Consider the following 26,856-nt stretch of genomic DNA (forward strand, 5'->3'; position numbering starts at 1 on the left):
CCGATTGGACCCCATGGACTGGCCCTTTCCCTCTTGTCTTCCTCTCTCTCACTCCCTCATGGCCCTGACTTTGTGAAGGCAGGGGTACACCATCCTGGATGTGGGGAATCTCTGGGTCACTCCTGGGAGATTGATCAGCTTCTTCTTCTTCTTCTTGAGTATGGCAGCTTTTGCTGCCGGGTAGCTATCATTTTGTTGGGGCGCGACGATGCCACTGATGCTGTGCCCCAATACCAGTGCACTGGTACTCATTTTGCCAACCTTGGAAGGATGACAGGCAGAGTCAACCCACCTGGTGTTAATTCAGTGGCCAACGGGGCTCGAACTCAGGACTGTAAGATCCCAAGCCAGCCACTCTAACCACGAAGCCAACACCAGGGGTATCAATCAGCTGTCTCTGTGCCGCAGGCTTGTTCGAGAGAACTGTCCAGGGCTATACAACAACTAACGACTTGATGGATCTATAAACAGAAGGCAGAAAAAATGGTTCGTTAACAAGAGATTGTTCAGTTTCTGGAAGTTACTGAAAATTTGACAAATTTTCACATTCTTTCAACACAGAAAAATAAATAAATAAGTTTTTTTTAATCGACTTGATGTCTGAAGGAAGCGGTTCAGTTTGGCATTTTTAATATGAAGTAGGCAAAGCCTAGGAATGAACAAAACCCATGAGAATTACCCTTTAGAACCATTTCGAATTAATATAAACAAAGTGGGTGAGAAATGTCCTTCTTCGTCTTCATTATTAATGGACAGGTGGATGGAAGCACATACCCAAATATTGAAGCGGTTTCACAATTTAAAAGAAACGTCTAACGACAATATTTTTACTTGTTACCCTTTCACTGTACTCAACTTTTCAGAATAAACATCTTGCTTCAACAACCATAGATAAATAATTAGTTCCATCAAATCTTTAGTGTCCAAGCGTGAACCTCACACTGAACCAATACACTGCCGAACAGTCAAAAGGAAATGCTAGTTCATCAATATTGTCCTCGTCTTACTTATGCCTAAGTGATAAAATGTTTCTCTCTGAGCAAGGATGATGTCTGGAAAATGAGGACTTGGAAAAAGGAGACCTCCGGAATGAGTTCATTTTAGGAAATGAGGAAGGTTCTTCATTAATGTAGAAAGTAAAGATATTGGCGGGATGGCGAAACTTCGTGACTTGTTTTTTGGCATATGATATATTACAATTGTTTGACACTTATAATATTTGGTTCACCTATCTCCATTGGATAGGTTGGTTTGACTGACATGATGCCGAGTAAAAATTTTTTAGCCATGAGCCATAGAAAGCCTCATGAAACTGGTTTGAGGGAATTGATTGTGCACAATGCTTTGCGAGTAATTTTGTGATGTGGAAATGAGCCAGGTGATGCAACCAAGTAAAGTTATCACAAGTAAACAAATAAGGAAAAAAAAATGCACAAATTGGCATCAATAACAATAATTTTTAGATTAAGTACCATCCATATTGTTTCACATTATTTCTGCTTATGCAAAACTTATTGAAGTCTTTGGAATTTGTGATGTAAAGCTATAATGATTTTTTATTTTATTTTATAGTGATTTTTTTTTAAATTTTGGTGGAAGAGAGGAGGGGTGAAGGAGTAGGTGGAGAGGTATCAGAATTGTCTAAGTATCAAGAATTTAAGCCATTGTGAGACATGTTTCACCCAAATTGGGGTACTTAAAAAGAAAGTCACCCGACTAGATTATACTTTTAATGAAAACCAGAGATAATTTAGCAATTTGGGCGAGGACCATTCCATTTTGCAACTGAAACCAGAGAGCAATCAAGAGATTGCAGATCCTCGCCAGGACTTATTGTGTGGGGCAAACAAATGGAAGGATTTACTCAGCCAAGATTGCAAATGAAAGGTCTAAATGGTCTTAAGGGCAAAGATCTGAAAAGGTGTAAAAGGTGTAAAAGTCTGAAGGACTGAAGGTCTAAATGTGTAAAGGTTGAAAGATGTAAAGATCGAAAGGCCTGAAAAGGTCTGAGGTTGAAAGGGTCTTAAAATGTCTAAGTGGTCAAAAGGGTGTAATTTAAGGTCTAAAGGGTCAAAATTGTCGAAAGGGGTTTAAAGGGTCTCAAAACATCTAAAAATGGTCGAATTTTCAAAAGGGTCAAAAGTGTCAAAAAGTATTAAAAGGTCTAAAGGTCTGAAGAAGGGTCTAATCTAAAGGGTAGAAAGGGGTCAAATAAAGGGGTAATCCAAAGGGTAGAAAGGGAAATTGAGAGAAAGAGGTAGAAATGGTCTAATGGGGTCAAAAGGGTGTAAAAGGTGTAAAGGTCTGAAGAGTCGAAAGGGGGTGAGGGTATCTAAAGGGTCTTAAAAAGTCTAAAAAGAGTATATGGGGTTTTAAATGTATAAAGTGGTCGAAAGGGTTTAAAAGGGACATTTCAATAGTACGTAATTACCTACGCCACCAAAGGTGGACGGAAGTTATGTTTTCACCCCTGTCTGTTTATCTGTCTGTCTGTCTGTCTGTGAGCAGGATATCTCTAAAAGTTGTGGACGGATTTAGACGAAATTTGGTGTAGAGGTTGGGTGTGTGACAAGGACGAAATGATTAAATTTTGGTGAAGATCTGAATCCAGATTCAAGAATTTAAGTGATTCTTCACCCTTGAGAGAAGGGGCCAAAACCGATATATAGCACGATGTGTCAAAAAGTTGCAGAGGGATTCGGAAAAAACTTGCTGGACAGGTTGGTGGTGTAACAAGGAAGGATTTATTCAATTTTGGTGACAATCTGAATCTGGATCTGGATCCAAGAATATTTAAATTTTTTGAAATGATTCATCACCATTGAGAGATGGTGCCAAAAACGATACTGAATGTAGCATGATATTTCAAAAAGTTGTGGACAAGTTTTGACAAAACGAGGTGGAAGAGTTGGTTAGGTGACAAGAATAAACCAATTAGATTTTGATTAAGGTCCTGATCCAGATCCGGTCCGTCAGTGGGGTACAAAACGTAAACTGTTCAATAATAAGTAATTAATGTACGCACTCACGGTCCACTTTCATTCAAACAGGATGTAACTCATGGACGTACTCCCATTTTGATAGTTCGCAATTAATAGACAAACTCACATTCCAATAAAATGTAATTAATAGTAGTACTCACATTTCATAAGGACATAATTCATAGCTGTACTCACATGCATTAGTACGTAAATAATGTACACTTAAATAATGTACGTTACAATGGTATATAATTAATAGACATAGTCAAGTATCATGATTACCATGTATCATCATTATTACCCAATGCGCACGAAGCAAAAAGTTGGGTTAAGCAATCAGTCATGTTTGTGCGTGCGTGCGTGCGTGCGTGCGTGCGTGCGTATGTGCCTGCATTTTGTTATTCCTTTTTAAATTCATTTTCTCTGCAAACGCTTGTCGGGTTGACAATTTTCACCACAGGTGCAACTCGTCATGTAGAATGTTTAATTGATTATGACGTCATAGGTCACATAGTGTGGCAGCAATGTTGGAAAAAAAAGGAAAAATGTTGGACCTCTGTAAACCGAAACTGAAACGAGAAAAAATTGAAACTTGGCACCCGTCAAGTCCTCCTCATGTGTATTAAGTGCTATTTATTTTTTAAAATATTGTGGCGGTTCTGTAAAATCGCATGCCTCCAAGGCAATGATACACAATATACAGCGATCCCATGGCAGTTATTTCAATAGTATGTATATTACAGTCAAAGCTCGTTACTATGCCACCTCGCTTCTATGCCACTCTCGCTATTATACCACTTTTGCTCGGTCCCGACAAAATTCAATACAAAATAAATTTACTCTGCCACCCCCTACTCTCGCTACCATGCCACCACTGTGTGACTGTTAAAAGGCACGAGTCGTGAAAAAGTCTGTATTGCGCAGTACTCGATTATCACACTCACGTCCAAAGGCGAAGCGACGAACTACAGTCCAGCTGCGCACATCATAACTCAATACGTACGCGCATAGTCAGACTGTGTCAAAACACGCGATTCTTCTCCCCTATGCCAGCCACAACAAGCCAATCACAACACGCACAACGAGACACAAAAAAGCGCGAGCACACACACAGACACGCAGGCACACGTACAACAGTGACATCATTTTTTTTCAAATTCAGCCCATAATGTCAGCTCAGAAACGCAAGCGAACCGACTTTACGCTGAAGGAGAAGAAGGAGATCATCGATGCCGCGAAGAAGGAGCCGAATCAGTCCAAGTTGGCCAGGGAGATTCGCAAGAAATGGGGCGTCGAAGTTAAGAGAACCACCGTGAAGGGGATTCTCAGCAAGAAGGATGCAATCGAGGCTGCAATCAAAGCTGGATTTCCATCGAAGCGCATGAAGTTGACGCAGGCTCAGGACCCGAAGCTTGATGAGGGAGTGCTCATGTGGCTGAAGCAATGAAGAGGACAGAATGTGCCTGTCAGCGGCGATCTGATCAAGGAGAAGGCGATGAAACTGGCCGAGCTGATGCACATCCCAGACTTCATGGCGAGCGTCGGTTGGTTGGGCAATTTCAAGAAGCGCCACGGCATCACGTTCAAGACAGTGCAGGGCGAAGCTGGAGCGGTGGATTCGCAATCCCTTCTTGAGTGGCAACAACAGGTTCTCCGGCCCTTACTCGGGCAGTTCTCCGCAGACGACGTCTACAACCTGGACGAGACTGGACTCTTCTGGCAGCTGCTTCCGAACAAGACCATGGCTTTCAGAGCAGTGTACTGGAGGAAAGAAAAGCAAGCAAAGGATCACTCTTCTGGGTGGGGCAAACATGAGCGGCAGCGAGAAGTTCCCTCTTCTGGTGATTGGCAATTCCAAGAAACCCCGTGCCTTCAAGAACAAAGACATCCCAGTCAAGTACAAGGCGAACTCGAAGGCGTGGATGACGGCGGAGCTTTTCGAGGAGATGTTGCGTGCGTGGGACGGACGACTCGGCCAGCAGGGACGCAGAGTGCTGGTCTGTCTCGATAACTTCTCTGGCCACCCTCCCGAGCCCGAGCTGAACAACATCCAACTGGTCTTCTTCCCAACCAACACGACAGCCAATTCGCAACCAATGGATCAGGGAATCATAGAGAACCTCAAGCGCCACTACAAGAAGCTCCTGCTATGCCGCCGGCTTGAGGCCATAGACGAGGGAAAGGAGTTCAAGTTCACATTGCTCGACGCTCTTCACGTTGCCCGGCGTGCTTGGGAGCAGGTCGGCAAGTCGACGATCAGGAACTGTTTCGCGAAGGCCAAGTTCATCGAAGAGGAGATCCAAACTGAGCCACAGGATGCGGAGCTGCCCGACATCTGGGAAGCTCTGCCTGCCGAGGAAAAGATGCACGAGAACGAGGAGATCGAGCTGTCTGACTTTCTCGAAGCTGACGAGCTCATCGCGACTGGCGGGTATTTCACGCTGGAGGAGATTGCGGAGGAGATTCTGTGCAGTGAGGAGCCGGTGGAAAGCGAAGATGACGAGGTAACTGTCGAGGAGGAAATCGTTCCGTTCGAGGAAGCCCAGCGCGCTTGTAGCACCGTCCGGAAGTTCATGCAGCAGAGAAGCGGGAAGCCCGGTGTGATGCAAGCGTGCGATCGGCTAGACAACGAGATGCACGAGATCCGCCGAAAGAAGATGCGCCAGCCGACGATTCTTGAAAGCTTTGTGTGTCGTGAATTTCTCGCCATGCCATATGTTAGTGTGTGAACTCTGTTAGTGTGTGTATGTTCTCCGTTCGCTTAGCTTATACAACAGTCGTGCCTTTCACTTGCTGGAATAAATTTTGTCTAAAGATTAACTACAGATGGGTAACTTGAGAAAATAAGGCCGTTTTTACAAAATCTCGTTACTATGCCACTCTCGCAACTATGCCACTTTTGCTCGGTCCCGACGGGTGGCATAGTAACGAGCTTTGACTGTAGTTAGTTATTTCCATATGTCTAGTGGGTAAAGGGGAAATATGCGTTGCGTGGGACTCCTTCAGTTAGGGTTCTTTAACCTTCAATATTTGCGTTCTTCCACCCCGTTTCTCTCACACAAAACATGCAAGCAAGCATGCACGCAAATAAGTGAAGACGACTAGTAACAAAGCAAGCGCGCCGTGAGCACCCCATTTGCATTTGCACGCCACGTGCCAATTCTAAACCGCCATTTCGCTCACCAAACTCTACCACGCTCACCACAACCACTTCATACGACTAATAAAAATCCCCACAACAACCCACGCTTACATTTTACATTACAAACGTGACCATTACTCACAATCTCATGACAAGGAACTTCCACCTCTTCCCCACAATGCCATAACGGACTGCTACTTCACTACAAATGCCTCAACTGCCACATACTCATTGAACACTTTCCACAGCCTTGAAGGACATGGAAGAGATGTAGGTCGGGTTATTTTGGGGCATAACTCGAAGTGTGAACGTGCGCTGTAGCTTGTGTAAGGACCTTCAGGTAACACAAGGATTTCCCTAAAATCCTACTTTTGAATGAAAGCCAGCACACGTTCACGTCCAGAGAGCGGCTTCAAAAACCAAGCTGTTAGCTCCATATAAAGGTCAGGAGCTGTTAAGCGTGCCCCTGTTGGCCAGCGACTGAGCCATATTCTGCTTTTGGGGCCTGGCAGGGCGTGGCAATGACTGCTATGGACTCATCGGGAAGCTCAATTTTCTTAGAGCTTCTTTTGATCTGATGGTTGGCTCATCCCCTCATCCGTGGCTCATAAACAGTGTATGCGGCTCATTCTGAACAGATTGCTGGGGATGGAGAAAGTATTGCCGGGGACAGAGCTCGAGGGCATTGCCGGGGACAGAGCTGGAGAGAATATCGCCAGACATCGAACCTCTCCAGGGAGACAGGCGGTGCAAGGACAAGCGTCGAGTCAGCATGACCGGGCGTGGGATCACGAATTGCTGCTGCGAGCCGGGACTGCTCCATTTCAATGCCATTCATTTAGGTTGCATCCTGCAGTGACACTTACATATACAGACTCTTACACAATTTGCGAGAGGATCTTTTCTCTCACTCATCTTTCTTCTACCATCTATCTCACATCTACTGTGGATGCAAACGAGCAATCAACATGGGCAAGCCTGACCAACTGTTCATTTCACAGCAAAAACCAAGAGTGAACTGAAGAGTGAACCAAACTGACCTGCACCTGTGGAAGTAAAATAATTAATTCCATCTTGTGAGATGTGAGCATGGACACATATGCTCGATGGATCACAAGACTATCGCAAAGCACTGGTGTTTTTGTGTTGATCATGCTGAAACAAATATTTTTCATGTCGAGAGAAGTGTTCTTTGTCCACAAATTATGCACTCATTTATCTATATTTGCTTTAAAATGCTTTTAAGCAATATGGAAGTATGGAATCTGTTGTAAAGCATTGGCTAAAGTGACTGTCACCATATAAGGAATGGTTTGCCAGGAAACATCGTTTGCAAAGGCACTGAGACAGTCGAGATAAAGATTAAATTGTCTGCAGGATAATTATGCTTATCAGGTCTCTCACAATGATAAAGTCAGAAGCTCATTGCATTTGCAAATAAGGGCTGCTCATCATAATGAGTTTCTTTGTTTGCTCAGAACTCAATGTGTCAGGTCACAAGTGAGTGGAGTAGAATCTCTGTTCAAATGTACCATGGTCTTGTTAATTCCACATCACTACCATATCCTTTCAAACCTGCACTTCAAACGAGATGACTTTCGAACCATATGGTTATAATAATAACCACGATAATAACAACGAATATATAATCCCCATACTGGCTCGATCACATCCGGGCCTGGTGAGGGATCTTGTTGTTAGTCCATGCTTAGTTAAAGGAAATATGTATAGTGGGGCAACTTAGCATAACAATTGTGCATTTTGTGAGGAAAGCACCAAATTTGGCACACTAGTAGCCTATCATATTATGAACAGATTTGGATATTGGGCCATCTCAAATTTAGCTGCTGATGACTGTGGCAGCCATTTTCCACTGCCATCAAAAATTTGAGATGGCCCAATATCCAAATCTGTTCATAATATGTTCGGCTAATAGTGTGCCAAATTTGGTGCTTTCCTCACAAAATGCACAATTGTTATGCTATATTTAGCTAAGTTGCCCCACTAGTACCCGTCTGTTATGTTTGCTGCTCTGATACTTTAAAATATACTTGAAAATGGATCATTCCAAACTGAAGGTTGTTGTATAAATGAATAGATATAGTATGTTAGTTCACTATCTATACTAATAAAAGGCAATGTGTGTGTCAGTGTGTCTCCTCCATAACTCCAAAACTATAAAAACCTAGCAGTCTGAAACTTTGCATGCATACGAAGAAAACTCCAAGGAAGTGAGAGTGAAGATTAGGTGTTTAGGTTAATTAAAACACCCCTTTTGAAGATAATTAACGGCCTTATTTAATTTTGCCTTCATCAGGAAATCCTTGGCCACCTCGCTGTCTGGGGTCTTTAGGCGTTTCCTCGGTAACCTCGCTGGAGTCTGAAGCTGTCGTGTTTTTTGGCATGCTCAACCTTACCTTGGCTTGGAACAGGCCGCAAAGATTTATTCATGATAAAATTGTTGTTTTCACTTTCCTCACTCATATTATTGAATGCCTGTTCATCATAGCTGCGAATTGCTGGGTACATTGCAATGCATATAAACGTCCAGGTACATCAGCATTCGTGGCTTGACATTTCAGGCATCCCCGAGAGGTGTATGTTTAACGTGTTGCCAATCGTGTGCCAAATTAGCCGTTTCTTAACGATAAAGTTGTTGTTTTCACTTTCCTCACTCATATTATTGAATGCCTGTTCATCATAGCTATGAATTGTTGGGTATATTGCAATGCTTATTAACATCCGGAGACATCAGCATTCGTGGCTTGACATTTCAGGCATCTCTGGGAGGTGTATGTTTTACGTGTTGCGAAGAACGTGCCAAACCAGACGTTTCTTAACAATTGTTTTGTTGGAGTGCTTGCTTGAGTGCTTAAGCTACTTGATTTGGCTTAAGCTACTTAAGCTTAAGCTCTGACATAAAAATACAAAAATACAGAAAAACATTAAAATGCACATTTCTTTTACAATTTTTGACAGCTGGTAGTCAATTTTTTTTGACAATTTTTGACAATTGTCAAATTTTTGCCAATTTTTGACAGCCCCCAGACAATACTTTTTTGGGTTCATATATTTTTTTCTCATAAATAACAACCTAAATTCGGGTTAGCCCCTTGAAATTTCCCCAAAAAAATAAAATAAGGACAGACCTAGTCTAGCAGCCATATTGGATTGAACGAAAATCTTTAAAAAAAAACTATTTCTCTTGAACTGCTACATCAATCAACGTGAAACTTCAAAATTATGATCTAGTCGTGATGGGGAATATATATTTTAAATTTAAACCTGATAGGATGTGTGGTCTCGTCTAAAGTGTGTAAAGGTCCGGAGGAGTCTTGGGGTTATAAATGCCTGGTGTTGGCTTTATGGTTAGGGTGGCGGGCTTGGGATTCTCGGGTCCTGAGTTCAAATCCCGCTCGGTTGTTGAATTAATACCAGGTGGGGTTGACTCATCCTATCATCCTTCTGAGGTCGGCAAAATGAGTACCAGCTTGCTGGGATGATTGAGCCATTCGTGTATCCTGTCCAGGATTGTGTCCAATTTTCCAGCAGACTGCTTCAGCAGCACCAAAGCTCTGTACAGAGTATGGTCCCAATGGATGGATGGTTATAAAGGGTCTTGAAAGGTCAACGTGTCTATCAGTATATCAAATGGTCTTAAAGGGGTCTGAAAGGTCTAAAAGGTACGTCATGATGGTGAGTAATTAATAGACGTATTCACGGTCCAACAATATGTAATAGATGTACTCATGGTCCAACTCACGATGAAACAGTACGTAATTAATAGACATACTCAAGTGGGTTGACTGAGGTTTTGCCTTTGCGGATTCACCATCCACATGTTTTTTTCGGTTTTTTTTATATGCGAGCAATTTTCCCGTGCCTGCATGGGATTCTAAACGGGGTAGGGATGGAGTGGGCAAAAATGCAAATGGCATCTTCTGTCATCGAGCAGGCAAGCTGGGAGTAACAATTCACATTTATTGCCATGTCTGATGCAATTTAAATACTCTAATGGTGGTGCGGTGCTCCATTTGAAACTGTTTGTTCGATATACAGTATGTAGCTTTTTGATGCCTCAGTTCCGGAAGAAAAAATTGGTGTCAAAGCCAGTGACCAATTGGAAATTAATAGTCGGATACATATCAAGTAAATCAGATGAAAAATGATGAAATGTGACCTTGACCTTTTGACTTGACCTCAAAAAAATAGACTTCTAGCTTGTGACGACATCTACCAGGTAGTTAAGGTTCATGAAGATCGGAGTAAAAATGTGACCTGTCGGTGATTGACAGACAGACAGTCAGACAGAATAACAGACCAGACCAAGCAATATAGTTGCAAAACTTTGACTTTGCAACAAACAAATTTGCAGCCTCTCCCCTCACGAAGGTAATGAGAATGGGCTTCGAGGCCGATGGAAACCGAATGGAAATTTAAGATGCTTCATTTTAAGTTGATCTTTTCCTTAGGTTGTTGTTAGCGAATGCATATTGGACAGAGATTCCGTTCTGAATTCAGCACGATGGTTACATTATTTCCGAGGTGCTGCTGTGACACTGATGCAGTGCCCTCCTGTAGGTTAGAGCAAGAATTTGTAATTAAATCAGGGTGCCCTGTGATAACTCGCCTCTCCCCTGATATCCCATGGTGTCGTGGCTTGACATTTCAAGCATCTCCGAGAGGTGTATGTTTAACGTGTTGCCAACGTGTGGAAGACGTTTGCCAACGTGTGCCAACGTTTAACGTGTGGAAGACACCATGGGATATTTAACATTCATCAACTAATACCAGCAGACAGGTATTCTAGCTTAACGTCCTGCCAAGGAAAGGCGCACACATTGATGAATCACCCTGCACGCAAAACACCAGACCGACAGTTGACAGTTTATAGCTGGGTCAAGATTCCAACCCGGGCTGGACAGCTCAGAGGCGAGTGTGGATGCGTCGAGGCTGTCTGGGAAGCCGTTTTGACTGGGTCATGCAAAGCAAGTGAAAATTTCATTCTCAACGAATACTTCAAAGGTCAAATGCTTGGAAAAAACATTTGAAACTTTTGCAAATGGCAAACCAGCTGCACAACAATGAAAGGAGCACAAACAACTAAACCTTTCAGCTTCAGAGCCTGTATGGAACACTGCTAGAAAGGAGTGGTTCAATCTCAGTAAGAAAATAATGTGTGTGCGTGTTTGCAATAAAAAAAAAAGGAAAACAATTTTTCCGTGAAACCACATGACAAATCGAGTCCATAGACATCCTTTTTAAAAATGCACAATAAAGAATATGTTAGAGCATGGAGGAGGAACGCTGTTATTCCGTCGCCTGGAAGATGATATTTCAAAGGCCCTTTTAGCTCAACAAAATGCTCTTATTTATCAAGATATTAAGGCTGTTGATTACAATTTATAATAAGAGCAGATAAAACAAGAAAAACTTTTACTTCTCACACCAAATCAGATTACAAAATCACCTTTTGATATTATATTATGACCCCCACCTTCACATGAATAAATAAGCAACACAGGAAACACCGACGTTAGAATCGGTGAAGATGATGTGTCATTAAAAACCCACACACACACACAGACATCAGTGGCACCGATGTCTATTTTCAGGAAATGCAGTTTGTGCACTTCGTTATGGATTCACAGTGACTGGCAGTTTTGTTCCAGTGTGGTTGTTTAATGTAACCGACAGTACAACACCTGCAGTACGAATTAAAGAAAGCAGCTTTGCGGCTCCTCCATGGTGTGAAGGCAGTTTCATGACATCGATAAAGTGAGAGATATTTGGGAAGGAATATTTGGCAGGTTCAGCACTGTTTCAGCTAGATGAGTGAACGTCACAGATGCCCATGTCTTCAAGCTTCTCCCCCCTTCTCACCCTCACCCACTCAGTCTAACGAGTCGGAGCGGCAGATAAGCTGTTACGTGAGTCAGAAAGAAAATAGAAGCCAGGACGCCAACACCATATTTGCGAATATGGGCAAACGGGAAAGATAAATTTCACAGTAACAAAGGCATTATATGTTTATCATTTCCCTCGGAATAACCATACACCTGGCCGCAAAGAAGGGGCCTCAGGATACAAAATTGCTTTTATCTGGAAGCTTCGTCATCCCAGCTCAAGCAGCCATTCATTTCTGAAAATGTATTTATGTTTAGAACATTTATGATGTCACAAAACATGATTAAAAAAATAATAATAACTGTTACCTGCAATTCCAGATAAGAAAACAAACAAACAGACGGCTGAAGATGGCACCTTCCCAAAAGTTTGTCAGATTTCAATAAAACCAAATAAACTCTTGGCACAATGTGCAACAAACGTCTCTACGACTTGCCAGGTGTCAGGGAAATAAGTGCCATGTTCATACTGAGCATTCAAGCAAAGATTGTACCGACTCGTCCACGACCAGAAGAGAACATGGAACTCGGATTCGTGCGATGGTCAGAAAGCCCTTTTATAACTTGCAAAAACCATAAATTCTCAAAAAAAATGCTCAAACAGAGGAGTAGGATCGATGGTGATAAAAAATATTTTTTTGTCCAAAATTGGATTCAGAGGCTCGTCGAGCATCTGTAAAGATGTCCCAGCAGGGATGCAACAAATTGTGCCAAGATGGAGAGCATCCATTGTTCCTCTTTAAGCTTTGAGTGGAAAGTGATAAACAATGGGAACTCACACAAAAATAAACAAACAGTGCGTTCACAAATTCCAACCTCACCCCAAAAAAATAAGGCTGCATTAGTCAGGTGACCACATTATGCAGGTTTTTTTTTCTGCATTCCAAAACAAAACAAAAAAAATGATAAAGACGCAGAACTTTCTGGGTAATGAGGATGTAGAGAAAGGTCCACTCACTTGTGCGTTCTGTCTGCACCTCGCGTCTCCAACACAGACGTCTGGAAAGACACAATTGGAAGAGATTATGACGCACACGGGACGACCCGTTAGGTGCATCACACCTGTGCCTTATCCATGCCCCATTGACTTTTATAAACCCATCCTTAAATATATAGTCCGATGTACGAACCGCATCCTCACCATAGGTTACGTGACCCGTAAAGTTAAAAGAAAAGTATTTTTTCAACGCTTACAAGTGCAATGTGCATAATTGCTCGAAAAATCTCAAAATAAGATTGGGCGCGAACTCGGCACATCACTAATAATGCCACTGATGATCATGGAGGATGTGCGGTCGATATGTCGAGAAAGTAACGAACGGGGGAAGAAATAAACATAGGAGGATAGGACGCATTTAAGGCTCATGTATCCACAACTGCAAAACGGGATGAGGTGTCAAGAACCGTCGGGGAGATATGGTTAAAGACCCATGACGGAAAGCCAGACTTACCATTGGTTGCTCCACGCAGACGGCATGAGTAAATCCACCCGAATGCGCGCCAGGCGCGTCGAGCCGAGCGATCCGTATTCTGAACGCGTCTCTCCCCGACAATCATCCAATCAGAGGTTCGCGGGGGCGCGGCCAACGGGGAGTTACAAGAGGGTGTTGAAGGGCGTGTCGTACGTCCGACCTCATCTTCGACAGCATCGTCTGCTCAACACTCCTCTACCCCTACCGGCACCAAAAATGGGGCCCGATGCAACTAACTAGCGGACGAAGCACAGGTTTCTCCCGACTTCCCGAGATGTGGCTGCAACAAACAACAATCATTTTCCCTGCAACAATGGAATGACGTCATAAAGAAACGATGCAGGGTCACTGTTACATGGCTGGCAATGTATTCGTTCGTTCAGCGGCTGCCCTTGTTTGGTGCCTTTAGGACTTGTTAATAATATGACTGTGGAATCGGAGGTTTTCGCTAATTGTGTCTCCATGGTCGGTGTGCGCGGGTAAGCAGCTGATGATGAATGAGGTGTTTATTGCAGATGCAGCACTCCCGGGATATAGATGTACGTATGCTTGGTTCGTGAGGACATGTTAAATACAGGTTTCCCACAGAAACCTAATTTATCCATGAACACCCTGTTATTTTAAATACAGCACAGTGATGTCTCCTTGACGTTGTTATTAACATGTGGAAGAGAAAACAAATGTGTTATCAATCGCATGACTTGGAAAAAACGGATAATTTAATTTATTTTGTGTCCCCCAGGTGTTCTGTCGACCTCCCACCACCTGGTTGGGTGATCTGGTTTGAGCCCAAATGATTGTTTTGTTGGGTGAACGTCGATTTGATCATCAGGGGATGTGGTCTCGCGAACCCCCGACGATCCTGGCGATGTGCTGACAACGAACCGTGGCGGTGCCAACCCGGGCCAATGTGTGGGTGTGAGTTTGGGACACCAAACCACCAAGCTTTTCCCCAAATTGCTTCCACGCCTTCCTTCCACCGATAAGTTTCAGTCTTGGGCTGTGCCGACTACCGGCCATTCCATGATTGCTATACTTATAAACACTGTTCAGCAAACCACACCCTCCCTGCCCACACAACCACACCCCTCCCATCCCTCCCCTACAGTCCTCTCACCTCACCTTCCATCCTCTCCTCTCGCCTCCTATCTATTCCTCACCCCACCCATCCCTCCCTCCAATCCTCTCTCGCTCACCTTCCATCCTCTGCTCACCCCTCCCATCCCTCCCCTCCCATCCTCACCCCTCCCATTCCCTCCCACCCTCACCCCTCCCATCCTCACCCCTCCCAACCTCTCCCATCCTCACCCCTCACAACTTCTCCCAGACTCATTTCTCCCAACCTCTCCCATCCTCACCCCTTCAATCCTCTCCCTCCCACCCTCTCCCCTCCCATCCTCTCCACTCCCTCCCTTCCCATCCCCCCTTCCCTCCCTTCCCATCCTCTCCCCTCACATGCCCTCCCATCTCCACCCCTCCCACCCTCTGTCCTCCCATCCTCACCCCTCCCATCTTCACCCCTCCCATCCTCTATCCTCCCATCCTCTATCCTCCCATCCTCTCTCGTCCCATCCCTCCCTTCCCATCCTCTCCCTCCCATCCTCACCCCTCACATGCCCTCCCATCTCCACCCCTCCCATCCTCTCCCCTCCCACCCTCTGTCCTCCCATCCTCTCCCTCCCATCCTCACCCCTCCTATCTTCACCCCTCCCATCCTCTGTCCTCCCATCCTCTCCCTCCCATCCTCACCCCTCCTATCTTCACCCCTCCCATCCTCTCCCTCCCATCCTCACCCCTCCCATCTCCCCCCCTCCCATCCTCTCCCCTCCCACCCTCTCCCCTCCCATCCTCTCCATTCCCTCCCTTCCCATCCCCCCTTCCCTCCCTTCCCATCCTCTCCCCTCACATGCCCTCCCATCTCCACCCCTCCCACCCTCTGTCCTCCCAACCTCACCCCTCCTATCTTCACCCCTCCCATCCTCTGTCCTCCCATACTTTCGAGCAGAGATGAATGAAAACTAGAAAGCATCTAAAAATGCAAAGCCCGTCCATTTTGTATTCAGACTTCTTTTTCCGGATGCTCAACGGTACATTTGACCTGTTGACCTTAAGTTGACTAAATTATTAATTTGTCTTCTGTATATTCTCACAATATACCTTTGTTTAAAATTTGATGATAAAAGCTCATTTTTGTCATCAAATTGTGTTTCCAGGCGGTAAAAAGTTACAGCCCGGACAGACAGACAGACGTGATTGCCAGGCTCCGTTTTCCAATGCACGGAGGGACAGGCCAAGCATCCCAGCACCTCGACCCACTCCTCCCCCAACACCGCAGACCCCACACCAAGGATCCTCGCCCATTAGTTTGACACGTGACCTTTACAAGTACTACACTAGAAGAAACAAGGACAAATGTGTCCAAGAGCAGCGTCCTAAAGGTTTTGTCAGCTAAAAAATAAAAATAAAAAACAACAACAACAACAACTTCCGATATTTCGTCACGTGCCGTAATTAAGCCAATAGCGAGACCAGTCAGAGTGTAATTACGTATTTACGATATATCGTGTATTTACGAAATTACAACACATTAAATGGGATAATCTTTAAATAGTAAAGTGAACTTTTCGAAACTTTAAAGCAAATATCCGAATATATTTAAAACTTCATGATAGACGCTCTCAAAAGGCACCGTCAATGCGAGGATGTGTACAGGTGTTTAGTATTTAAGGAGATCCGGATACTGTATATAAAAGAGCCAAGTCCTAATATAAAGGTTTTGTCTTAAGAAGAAGAAGAAGAAGAAGAAGAAGAAGAAGAAGAAGAAGAAGAAGAAGAAGAAGAAGAAAAACAACGCCGAGCTCTCTTAGAGCTTTCGAGCTCATCGTTCGCTACGCGAGACGCTGCGAACAAGAGCGAGACTTGCTTTGCAATTCGTGTCCCCAACGATGTGATATTGTTGAAGTCCAAAAAAAGACAGAACTCTGTGAAAAATTGAGGAAACGCCCCCAAAAGTCGGTCGATCTTGTTCTGTAACTGATCAAATTGTGATCATCTCGGTTTGAGTGACTCCACAAGGCCACTGCAGCAGTTATAGACCAGGGAAAAAAACTTTTCAGGGCATAATGTGGTTAATTTACCTTAACCCAAACAAGGTCGATGGGCAATACTACTCTAGGAAGTCTAATTTTTGATGAAAGCTTTCATGAACCTTGATATGTAGACCACGATTGAGTGTGAGCAGATGAAATAGCCCTTTTGAAAGATGGGATGCTCCGAGACGCTGCACCCCCACGGCAGGGTGCCATATGGGCAGGTTCATACCCTATAGTTTAAAAAAAAAAACATTTAAGCAGATTTAATTTTGTCAGGAATCGAACCCCACCAGTTAGCTCACAAGTAAAGTCATCGTTTCGTATGCAGCCTGTGGCTGTGCTGCTGATTCAGTGCCCCCCTGTTTCCAATAAGCTCGTACTCATTATACCGACCTCGGAAGGAAGAGAGGCTGAGCCAACCCACCTAGTGTGATACTATAGGATGATAACAGGTAATTGTGATGACATAGACAGACTTATCATCAAACTTATTTTATCCCTTACAATAAATTAGGTAATTAAGTCAATGCCTGATTCCCTTGGGATAACGAAGGTATCATCTCACCGGTATGTACCAGGTACGACCTTACAGGTGTGCTCGTATGACTCGGTACAACAGTAATTGTATAATGAGACATTTACACAATACCCAAGCTGCTCTGGACAGGCAGAACAACGAGTTTTACAAGATGGAGGAGTAGAGATGTCAAAATGTACAGTGTGTGATATTAATTCAGACAAAAGACCCTTTGTGACGTTGCCTTTGGCCAAAGACGGAGCATGACGTTGCTGCTGTCCTGCGCACCTCCAGAGGATATCCCTGCACGATGACATTCCCATTAAGTGGCTTTTGTGACTTTTCCAATTACAATCCAACAAGTAAAACATCATGGTGTGGACTTCACGAATGTCATCCGAACGACAAAAATAAGCACGTCATCAACATCCTCGTCAAATTCGTCCTTCAAAGATTTTAAATGAAGGATGTTCATACATTTGCAACCTGTTGTGGTGAGAAAAGGTCAGTCGCCATAACTAATGGGTCGACATATTATCGACAATACATTGAAACAGTCTTCGAACCATGCCTTGCGTGTGCTCGTTGTTTGTGCCGCTCATGATATACTGGTCTTCGTACATGACGGAGAATCGACGACGACATGTCACAAGAAAACTTGCCTCTTCATAATCAAAGCTGAAAGGAGCTACCAACGAGTACAGCTGCACGGCATACAAGACCCTACGACAACAAAATGGTCTTCGTCTGGGACTGTGCAGACATTGTGTGTCTGATGTTCATGATGGACATCGGCCTTGCCTGCTGGGTGTCTGTGCTAGATCGTGGTGGTCTGCGCTGGATAGCCACTGAAGGTGGACGGAGGTTACGTTTTCACCTCTGTCTGTTTGTCTGTCTGTGAGCAGGGAATATCAAAAACTTGCGGATGGATTCAGACGAAATTTGGTGGACAGGTTGGGTGTGTGACAAGGACGAATTGATTCGATTTTGGTTCAAGTCAGGATTCAGATCCGGCCTATTAGTGGGATACAAAACGTAAACTGCTCAGCCTGGTGAAGGTATGTGCTCTACCGAGTTCTCTTCTAGTTTTTTTTAACGTGAAAAGTCCATGATAGTTCGACCATCCATTATGAGTTTGGGAGGTCTGTGGTTCGAACCCCAGTCGAGCCATATCAAAGACTTGGAGAAAAGATGTCTTTTTGCTGCTTCCTTACTTGACACTCGGCATTAAAAAAAAAAAGATAGAGCAAACACAAATAACCATATGTTAGCAACCACTGTGCAGGCTTCATAGGCCTAATGGCCTCCTCCTCTATTGAAGTTCCTTGCAAGGGAACTTGTATTTTCATTAATACTTTGTCTACTATCAAATGAAAGAGTACTTTTGGAAGAAAGAAAAAATGGTTTGGTTGAGATACAATTATTCACTTGAGGGACAGCCATGAACATAACCAGATCTAAAAGATTATTGGTGAGTAATGGGATACCATGAGCTCAGTTGAGCTAGTAATGGTAAATTCGTGAGTGCACATAGAGTAGAACCTCGAGCTTTTGAATCATCACAACTTTTACAAGGATAGGTACAAAAAACTTCGGCACCAGAGTAGGCCATTGGGCCCATCATGCCTGCACTGCACCAACCCGAGTATCGTCATTCATCCACACACAAGCTACCGACAAGTCCTACCAACATCCCTGCACCCCTCCATCTCCAATACATCTCAGTACCTATCAAATTCCAATTTCAACTCATCTACTCTTTCTGCTGCCGCAACATTTCAACGTTCCAAGATCGACGCTTTAATACTGTCCTAACTCTCCTCTTCTTTACTCTCAATCCATGGATGGCCCCTGGTACTATCACTGTCTATTCTGCTGAATAAGTCTTCTACACTTGTTTTGTGAATACTTTTCATTATCTTAAGTATCTCAAAAATATCCCCTCCTTTCTAATGAATAAAGCCCTGCCGCCTTCAGCTGCTCCTCATAGCTTCATCTCAACAGCCCCAGAATCAATATCCTATCCATCCACAGAACCCTCTCGATGGCATCCACAATTAAGCCCAAAATTATTCATACCGTATGAAAAATCTGAGAGTTTTGCATTTATCTCAAACCTACAAGCTGGAGTGGTGGAACTTTCACTTCACCCAAGGACATTTAGTTGGCTTGTACAAATCCACATATATTTTGGCTCAAGATTATTAGCATAAAAATAGAAATGTAAAGATTTCTGTTTTTATGCCTGTCCAAAATTATTCATACTCCATACCAAGTCTCAGAATTGAGGACAATGTTTGTGATAATGCACAGGCTTTTGATATTCCTAAGATTATTTATAATGTTATGCAATTATTCCAAGATGTGTGCATACAATCTGAATGCATTACAAATGTGGTCTATTGGATGTCCAGTGAGGAATGTTATAGAACAACACTCTGCTTTTAGACTATAAATTAAGGGGAGCTGATGCAATCATTCTCAGGTCATTTTCAGCATGGCGAAGAAGAAAGAAGTCAGTGAGGACCTTCGGTTGTGCATTGTGATGCTCACAAGGAGGGGAAAGGCTACAAAGCTATTTCAAAGCAGCTCTGAGTGCCAGTTGCCACCATACAAAGCATAATTAGGAAGTACAATGAGTTCCACACTGCAAAAAACATTGAAGGACGTGGTCGGAAGCCAAAGGTGTCTCCTCGTCTGGCAAGAAAAGCATGGCGAGAGGCCAACAACAATCCACGGATCACTATTAAGGCTCTCCTGAACAACCTTGGTGAGTCTGGGACCAAGATATCAAGACAGACACTCCAGCGGACGTTGCACAAGGAGGGTCTCCATGGACGCCGACCAAGAAAGACTCCACTCCTCCATCCCAGGCACAGAAAGGCTCATCTTGCCTTTGCAAAAGCTCACCTGGACAAAGATCCAAGCTTTTGGTCCTCAGTTCTGTGGTCGGATGAGACGAAAATGGAGCTTTTCGGGCACAGAGATGTTGCTTTCATTTGGCAAAAAAAGGTGAAGCATACAACTCTAAGAACACAGTCCCGACCGTCAAGCATGGAGACAGGAGCATAATGCTTTGGGGATGTTTCTCAGCCAGTGGGCCCGGCAATCTCGTTAAAGTGGATGGCATCATGAAAAAGGAGCAATACATCAAGATCCTTGAGGAAAACATCAAACAGTCTGCAGAGAAAATTCACCTCTGGGAGCATTGGACGTATCAGCAGGACAACGATCCAAAACACACCACCAAGTCAGTCAATAAATGGTTCCGGGATAATGATGTAGATGTTCTAGAGTGGCCAAGCCAAAGTCCAGACCTCAACCCAATCGAGAATCTGTGGAGGGAGCTCAAGACCGGAGTGATGGCAAGGAAGCCTTCCAACCTCAAAGACCTGGCGACATTCGCGAGGGAGGAGTGGGCCAAAATCCCAGCAGAGACATGCAAAAACCTTGTGAGCAACTATAAAAACCGTTTCGAGACTGTAATCACAAACAGAGGCTTTTCCATTGATTACTGAATGTGACTTTGAACTGATCTAAGCAAGGGTGCGAATAATTCTGGACATGACATTTTTTTGTAAATCTATCAATAAAATACCCCCGAAACAATGTATTTTTTGAAATGTCTCTTGCGGTGATTCTTTCAGCTGTTTGTCACATTATTATGGAACTTAATATCACATTATTGTGGAACTTTAGTCGGAAGAAACTCATTCCTCAAATAACACGATTCAAAATACTCCATATTTGGTAAGGGTATGAATAATTTTGGGCTTAACTGAATATCCTTCCTGAGTTGTGGTGACCAAAACTGCACACAATATTCTAGATGTGGCCCTCACTAAATTCCTGCACAATGGTAACACCACCTCTTTTAATTTATAAATGATCCCCCTCCGAATAAAACCAAAAACCCTATTTGCTTTACCTGTAGCTGCCTGGCCCTGTGCTGCCTGCTTACCTACCTTATCTATTACCACCCCCAGATCCTTTTCCTGTGTGACACGCATCAAAATTACCCCTTGCATCCTGTAATCTCTATTTTCATTGTTCTTTCCCATCCCCAACACCTTACACATGCTCAGGTTAAATTACATCTGCCAATCTTTTGCCCAATCCGTACAAGTATCAATACTTTCCTGTATCTGATCACCCCCCTCTGCTATCCACCTGACCTCCAAGCTTTGTGTCATCTGCAAATTTGGAAAGCTTACTCTTTACCCCACTATCAAAATCGTTTATGCCAATAATGAATAATGATGGTCCGAGTCCTGATCCTTGAGGTACCCCGCTACTTACATCCTCCCAGCAAGACATCCTCCCACTCACAGCCACTCTTTGCTTCCAATCACGAAACCAGTTTGCAATCCAATTAGCTACTTGACCAGCCACTCCACAAGCCCTCACTTTGGCTAATAACCAACTATGTGGTACCTTATCAAATGCCTTCTTAAAGTTTAGATATACGATGTCCACTGCCTTTCCCTCATCCACCCAATCAGACACTGCTTCAAAGAACTCCTATAAATGTGTTAAACATGATCTCCGTTTGGTAAATCCTTGCTGACTGCCTTTTATTAGTTTGAAAATTTTCAAATGTTTCCCTATTTGTTCCTTAATTAATCTCTCCAACACTTACCCCACAACTGAAGTCAAGCTAACAGGTCTACAGTTCCCCCATTTCTTCTCTGGAACCATTCTTACATAACGGCGTTAAGATTTGATCCTCTCCAATCCTTTAGTACCTGCCCTGACTCCAACGAGCTGTTGAAGATATCCGATAACACCACACTTATCTGCTCTGCTACCTCCAACAAAAATCTTGGATGCATAATATCCCTGGAGCTTTGTCATCCCTTAATGTTTTCGCTGTTTCTTCACTTCCTCCACTCCAAATGGATCTCTTCTAAAAGCCCTTGTTCCCTCCTGAGATAAATACTCTCTGCTATGATATTGCTAGTTCTCCTGAATGTTCCTGTGGTCAATGTAAAAGCAAAAAAAACTATTCAATAAACCTGCCATCTCACCCTCATCATCCACCAATTCTCCTGTGCTATTCCTCAATGGATCCACACTCCTCTTAACTTCTGTCTTTACCCATTAAATACCTATAGAACGTCTTGCAGTTATGTTTACTGTCCTTGGCTATGTCCTTTTCATATTCCTTTGGGCTTGCCGAGTTATTTTCTTAACTTGTCTCTGTTTCCTCCTATACTGATGCGAGTCAGACACTATTGCTGTTATTTTGTACTTGATAAATGACTTCTGTTTATCCTTAATTGTAGTGCATACCTCCCTGTTCAACCAACCTAGTCCCTGTCTGCCTCCACCTTTACACCTCACTGGAATATCCCTACTCTGCACCATACACATTTTCCCCTGATTGTTGCCCATTTCTCCGATACAAACCACCCACTCATTAACTTTACCCAATCTAAAGCTCCCAAATCACTTCCCATAACCTCAAAGTTTGTCTTCCTAAAATCCAATAAACTTACACCACTATCCTGAACTACACATCTCAACAATAGTGTTGCATTCTATATTGCAGACGCTTGTCCCCAGACGTTATCCGACCTCCACCTCCTCCACCGTATTGGGATCATTACACAAAAGGAAGTCCAATACTGCATTCCCCCTCGTGAGCTTTTGTACAAACTGGGTTAAAAATCAATCTTGGACAAGAGATAGAAAATCCTCATCCACTCTGCCCTTTCCCTGTTCCTGGGCCCAATCTATCCCTGGCAAGTTAAAATCCCCCACAATCAATAATCTTCCCTAAACACATGCTTTTCTGAATTATTCATGCATCTATCTTTTCTGCTCTTCCCTCTCACCAGAAACCCTATTAAGTATCCTACAGGTATATTACTATTCTTGCAATCGCTGATCTCTATCCACACAGAATCCTCTCCATAAATTCCCTCCTTAATATCATGCCTTTCTCTCGATACAATACTATCCTTCATCCAAACTGCCAAACCTCCTCCCCTTTCCTCTTTCCAATCACACCTATAAAACCTTGTAGCCTTGAATTCATGTCCGCCAGTTGGATTTCTCATCAACCACGTCTCACTTCCAGAAACTATGTCATACCCCTCGCCATCCATCCTAACATACAGCTCTTCCCGACTTCCATTCAAGCTGTTGGCATCCATGTACAACACTTTCAACCTTTCCCATCCATTAACCACCCCTTGCTGCCGCAACCCTCCAACCACGTCCTCAGTCTCCAATAAAAAATGTCCTAATTTATTTCTCAAGAACCAGCGCCAATGTTGCTGCCCCCTTCTATTGAGCACCCTTCCACCGTATACACTCACTCGAACCATGCAAGGATCCCCACGTATTCACAAACCCAAACACTGCTCCAAGCACTGGTTCATATCCGTCGTTCTATTACAGAAATCTGCAGACTCTCACCCTTGATAGAATTCTGGAAATAAATAAAAAAAAACCCACTTCACACCACAAATTCTTCAAATGCTCGCTCAAAACTCGTACCTCCTCTTCAAAAGTTCCGAACAGACCCTTCCCACACCGTTACTACCATATGCACCACCACCAATGTTCCAGCCTGCAACCCGACATAACGTCACCCAACATTTCATCAACATCCTTCAACCCAGCCTGACTATTATTATTACGAGCAGAGTACCTGCCCTATGGATGATCTTGTTCCAAGCATGCAACACGTTCTTCTGACGCATACCTTTATTTGGGCGGTGTATAGGCAACTGACAGCACTGTGTAGGCAAAATAAACATGAAGTTACATGCATAAAGCAAAAATCATACCTAATGCTTATCATTAAAAACACGTCACTGCACTGGAAAACGTGGGGGACAAGAATACCGTTCTGTAAATAGTGGGACTTGCCATATCCTCCCCACCTGGAGGCGGCGCTACACGATACACATTTACATGGAAAATTTGTGTCCCTCCCCCTCCCCCCCCTCAAAAAAAAGCCACCTGCAAGGATAAAAACACCCTCTCTCCATTAATGGGGGTGATACCGATCCTATGCAGCAAGTCTGGAGGGAATCGGCCCACAACTGTAGAAGTAGCGCGAGAAACAAAAAACACACAAACACCGGTCCGTGAATGATATTAAGGATAAGGGAAGAAAGGGGGAAGTGATTGTAAATTATCGTTCCATCTATATTTAATTTTAACATTGTTCTCAACAAACGGGAACAGGAACGCAGGCATGATCGGCAGAATGGCCTTCTCATGCGCCCAAGTTCCCTGTGTATATTTGTGCAGTGGTATTCAGAACAGGAATAAATGGGGAGGGAAGGACAGAGAGTTGGGGGTGAGGGTGCATGGAATTGGAAGAGGGAGATTAAGATGTTGGGAAGGGGGGGGGGTTGGATTTGAGGTTAGAAGGGGGATTGAGTACTTGTGATTTGGGGCAGTTAGGGATTTGAAGAAGAAAAGGGGAGGGGATGACAGAGTTGGCTTGAGGGAGGGAGGGCAGAGAGGGGACAGTTGGGATTGAGGGATTTGAAGAAAGGGGGAGGGGAGCACAGAGTTTGGGTGTGGTGGGAGGGGGTTAAGGACATGGGATTGTGTGTGGGTGTGTTGGTGTGAGGGAGGGGTGTAGGTGTGGGGGAGGGGTGTAGGTGTGGGGGAGGGGTGTAGGTGTGGGGGAGGGGGGGGTAGGGACCTGAAGTCACATTTTACATTATGGAGAATATCCATGGGTCCATCTGAAAGTCCCGTTGTGTTTTTTGGGTCCGTCGGGTCTTTTGGCTCCTCTCGGGTATTTTGAGTTCTCAAGGTATTTTGGATCCTTGGGGTCTTTTGTTCGCCCTGGTTATTTTGGGTCTTCGGGGTCTTTTATGTACTCTGGATATATTGGGTGTTCAGGGTCTACGAGTCTTTAGTGTCCTCTGGGACTTTTGGGTCCTTGTGGTATTTTGAGTCTTCTGGGTCTTTGGGGCATTTTGGGGTTTTCGGGGTCTTTTGGGTACTTAAGGGTCTTTGTGGTATTTTGGGTTTTCAGGTTCTTCAGGGTCTTGTGGGTCTTTGGGGCATTTTGGGTCTTCGTGGTCTTCATGGTGTTTGGGGTCTTTTGGGTCTCTGGGGTCGTTTGGTTATTTTGGGTGCTCAGGTCAGGAGGAAGGCTTTTGGGTCCTCTGAGTACTTTGGGTTAAGTATTTAAGGTAACAATTGTGAGTGACGTCAGGTCAGCTGTCCAACCAATGGGTGAAGAGCAGATGTACATACATACATACATACATACATACATACATACATACATACATACATAATCATGTACACTTGCTCCATTATATATAGATTATTAGCTTATCTGGAATTTAAATTCCAGATAAGGTGTTGTCATTGCACACCTTCCATACATTCATCCGTCTCCGATTTCGACTTCTCCGGCCAAACCGCTGGGCTGATCCTGCTGAAATTGTTCTGGTCACATGAGTTTAAATAGGTCAAAACGGTTGACGTAGTAAATTCCCTCAAAAATCTTCTTCTCCAGCCCCACCAGCCAGAATGCTACCAAATTTGGGCTACAACATCAGGACAGAGTCGTGATGTTAAATTGCAGAGGTCATGCCAATCACATGACGGGAAATGTGTCAAAATGGTGGACTTAGTAAATGTTTGGGAAAATCAAGTAGATTCCTTCAAAAACCTTCCTCTCCAGACCCACCAGTCAAAATGGGTCCAAATTTGGGTTCCAACATTAGGCCAGGGCCCAGATAAGCTACAGGTCCAGTGGTCCTATTTTTATTTTTATTATTTCCAAAAAAGATCATTGATCGCAGCTCAATTTTTTAAAATGATATACAACAATCATTGAAAACATGTTACTGTGGTTATACATGTTTGCATAGCTTTCCTGGCACGTGAACTTTTTTTGAACATGACACAGCTGAGATAAGGTCAAAACAGGAAGCAAAAGCCATGGCAGGGCTACCAAAAGGAAACACCTCTGTTTGCTTTGGGAAAACTGTTTGGTCAAAAAATGGCACCACAACTAGACAAAGATGAATGATAAATACTCTCAAGCAAGAAGTGTTTCCTTGCTCAAAAGCATGTCCTGCAAAAAGAGTGAGTGAAATGGCTTATACTGTCTTTGATCATGATAATAATTTGAATAATAATAAGAGGAAGAATACTTGCAGTTATATTATTACCTCCACCAAAGGTGAACAGAGGTTATGTTTTCACCCGTCTGTCTGTTTGTCTGTGAACAGGATATCTCAAAAAATTATGGACGAATTCGGACGAAACTTGGTGGAAGCGTAGGGTCGGTGACAAGAACGAGCCGATTGGATTTTGAAAATCCGGATCCACAACCGGCCTATCAGTGGGATACAAAAAGTAAACCAAAATCTATTCAATTTGTCCTTGTCACACACCAACCTGCCCACCAAATTTCATTCGAATCCATCGACAACTTTTTGAGATATCATGCACACAAACAGACAGGGATGAAAACATGGCCATTATCCATCACAGAGGGCAGAGTTAACTAGATCTCCATGATCACAAAGCGATCACCGAGAGTAAGCCTCCCCCGAACGGCCTTGGTGATCGCCCAGAACTTACCCTCAACCCATAATCCAATGATGGCCATATTTTTTTTCCAACCACCATGTGACCATTTAACAGATTTGAACCCAGGTTAAGCAGCTTAAAGGTGAGTGTGCGTACCTGCAGGTCATCCTGCCAGCCCATCCTTCACCATGATCCTGTCACTACAAATGTGTGTGATTATG

General features: G+C 43.7%; 1 protein-coding gene across 18 annotated transcripts in view; it reads right to left on the minus strand.

Moving 5' to 3' along the window:
* LOC147027002 (sorbin and SH3 domain-containing protein 1-like) overlaps window positions 1-26,856 on the minus strand; it is a 419,639-nt gene that overhangs the window by 104,182 nt on the left and 288,601 nt on the right. For all 18 annotated transcript variants that reach the window (XM_085882987.1, XM_085882986.1, XM_085883002.1 and 15 more), the window contains one exon: window positions 12,988-13,028. In XM_085882987.1, the coding sequence (XP_085739113.1) occupies window positions 12,988-13,028 (41 nt within the window). The remainder of the gene's footprint in view (window positions 1-12,987; window positions 13,029-26,856) is intronic.

This window comes from Eptatretus burgeri, chromosome 5, assembly GCF_056783735.1.
Source record: "Eptatretus burgeri isolate ZD-2024b chromosome 5, Ebu_testis_v1, whole genome shotgun sequence".
Classification (NCBI taxonomy): Eukaryota; Metazoa; Chordata; class Myxini; order Myxiniformes; family Myxinidae; genus Eptatretus; species Eptatretus burgeri.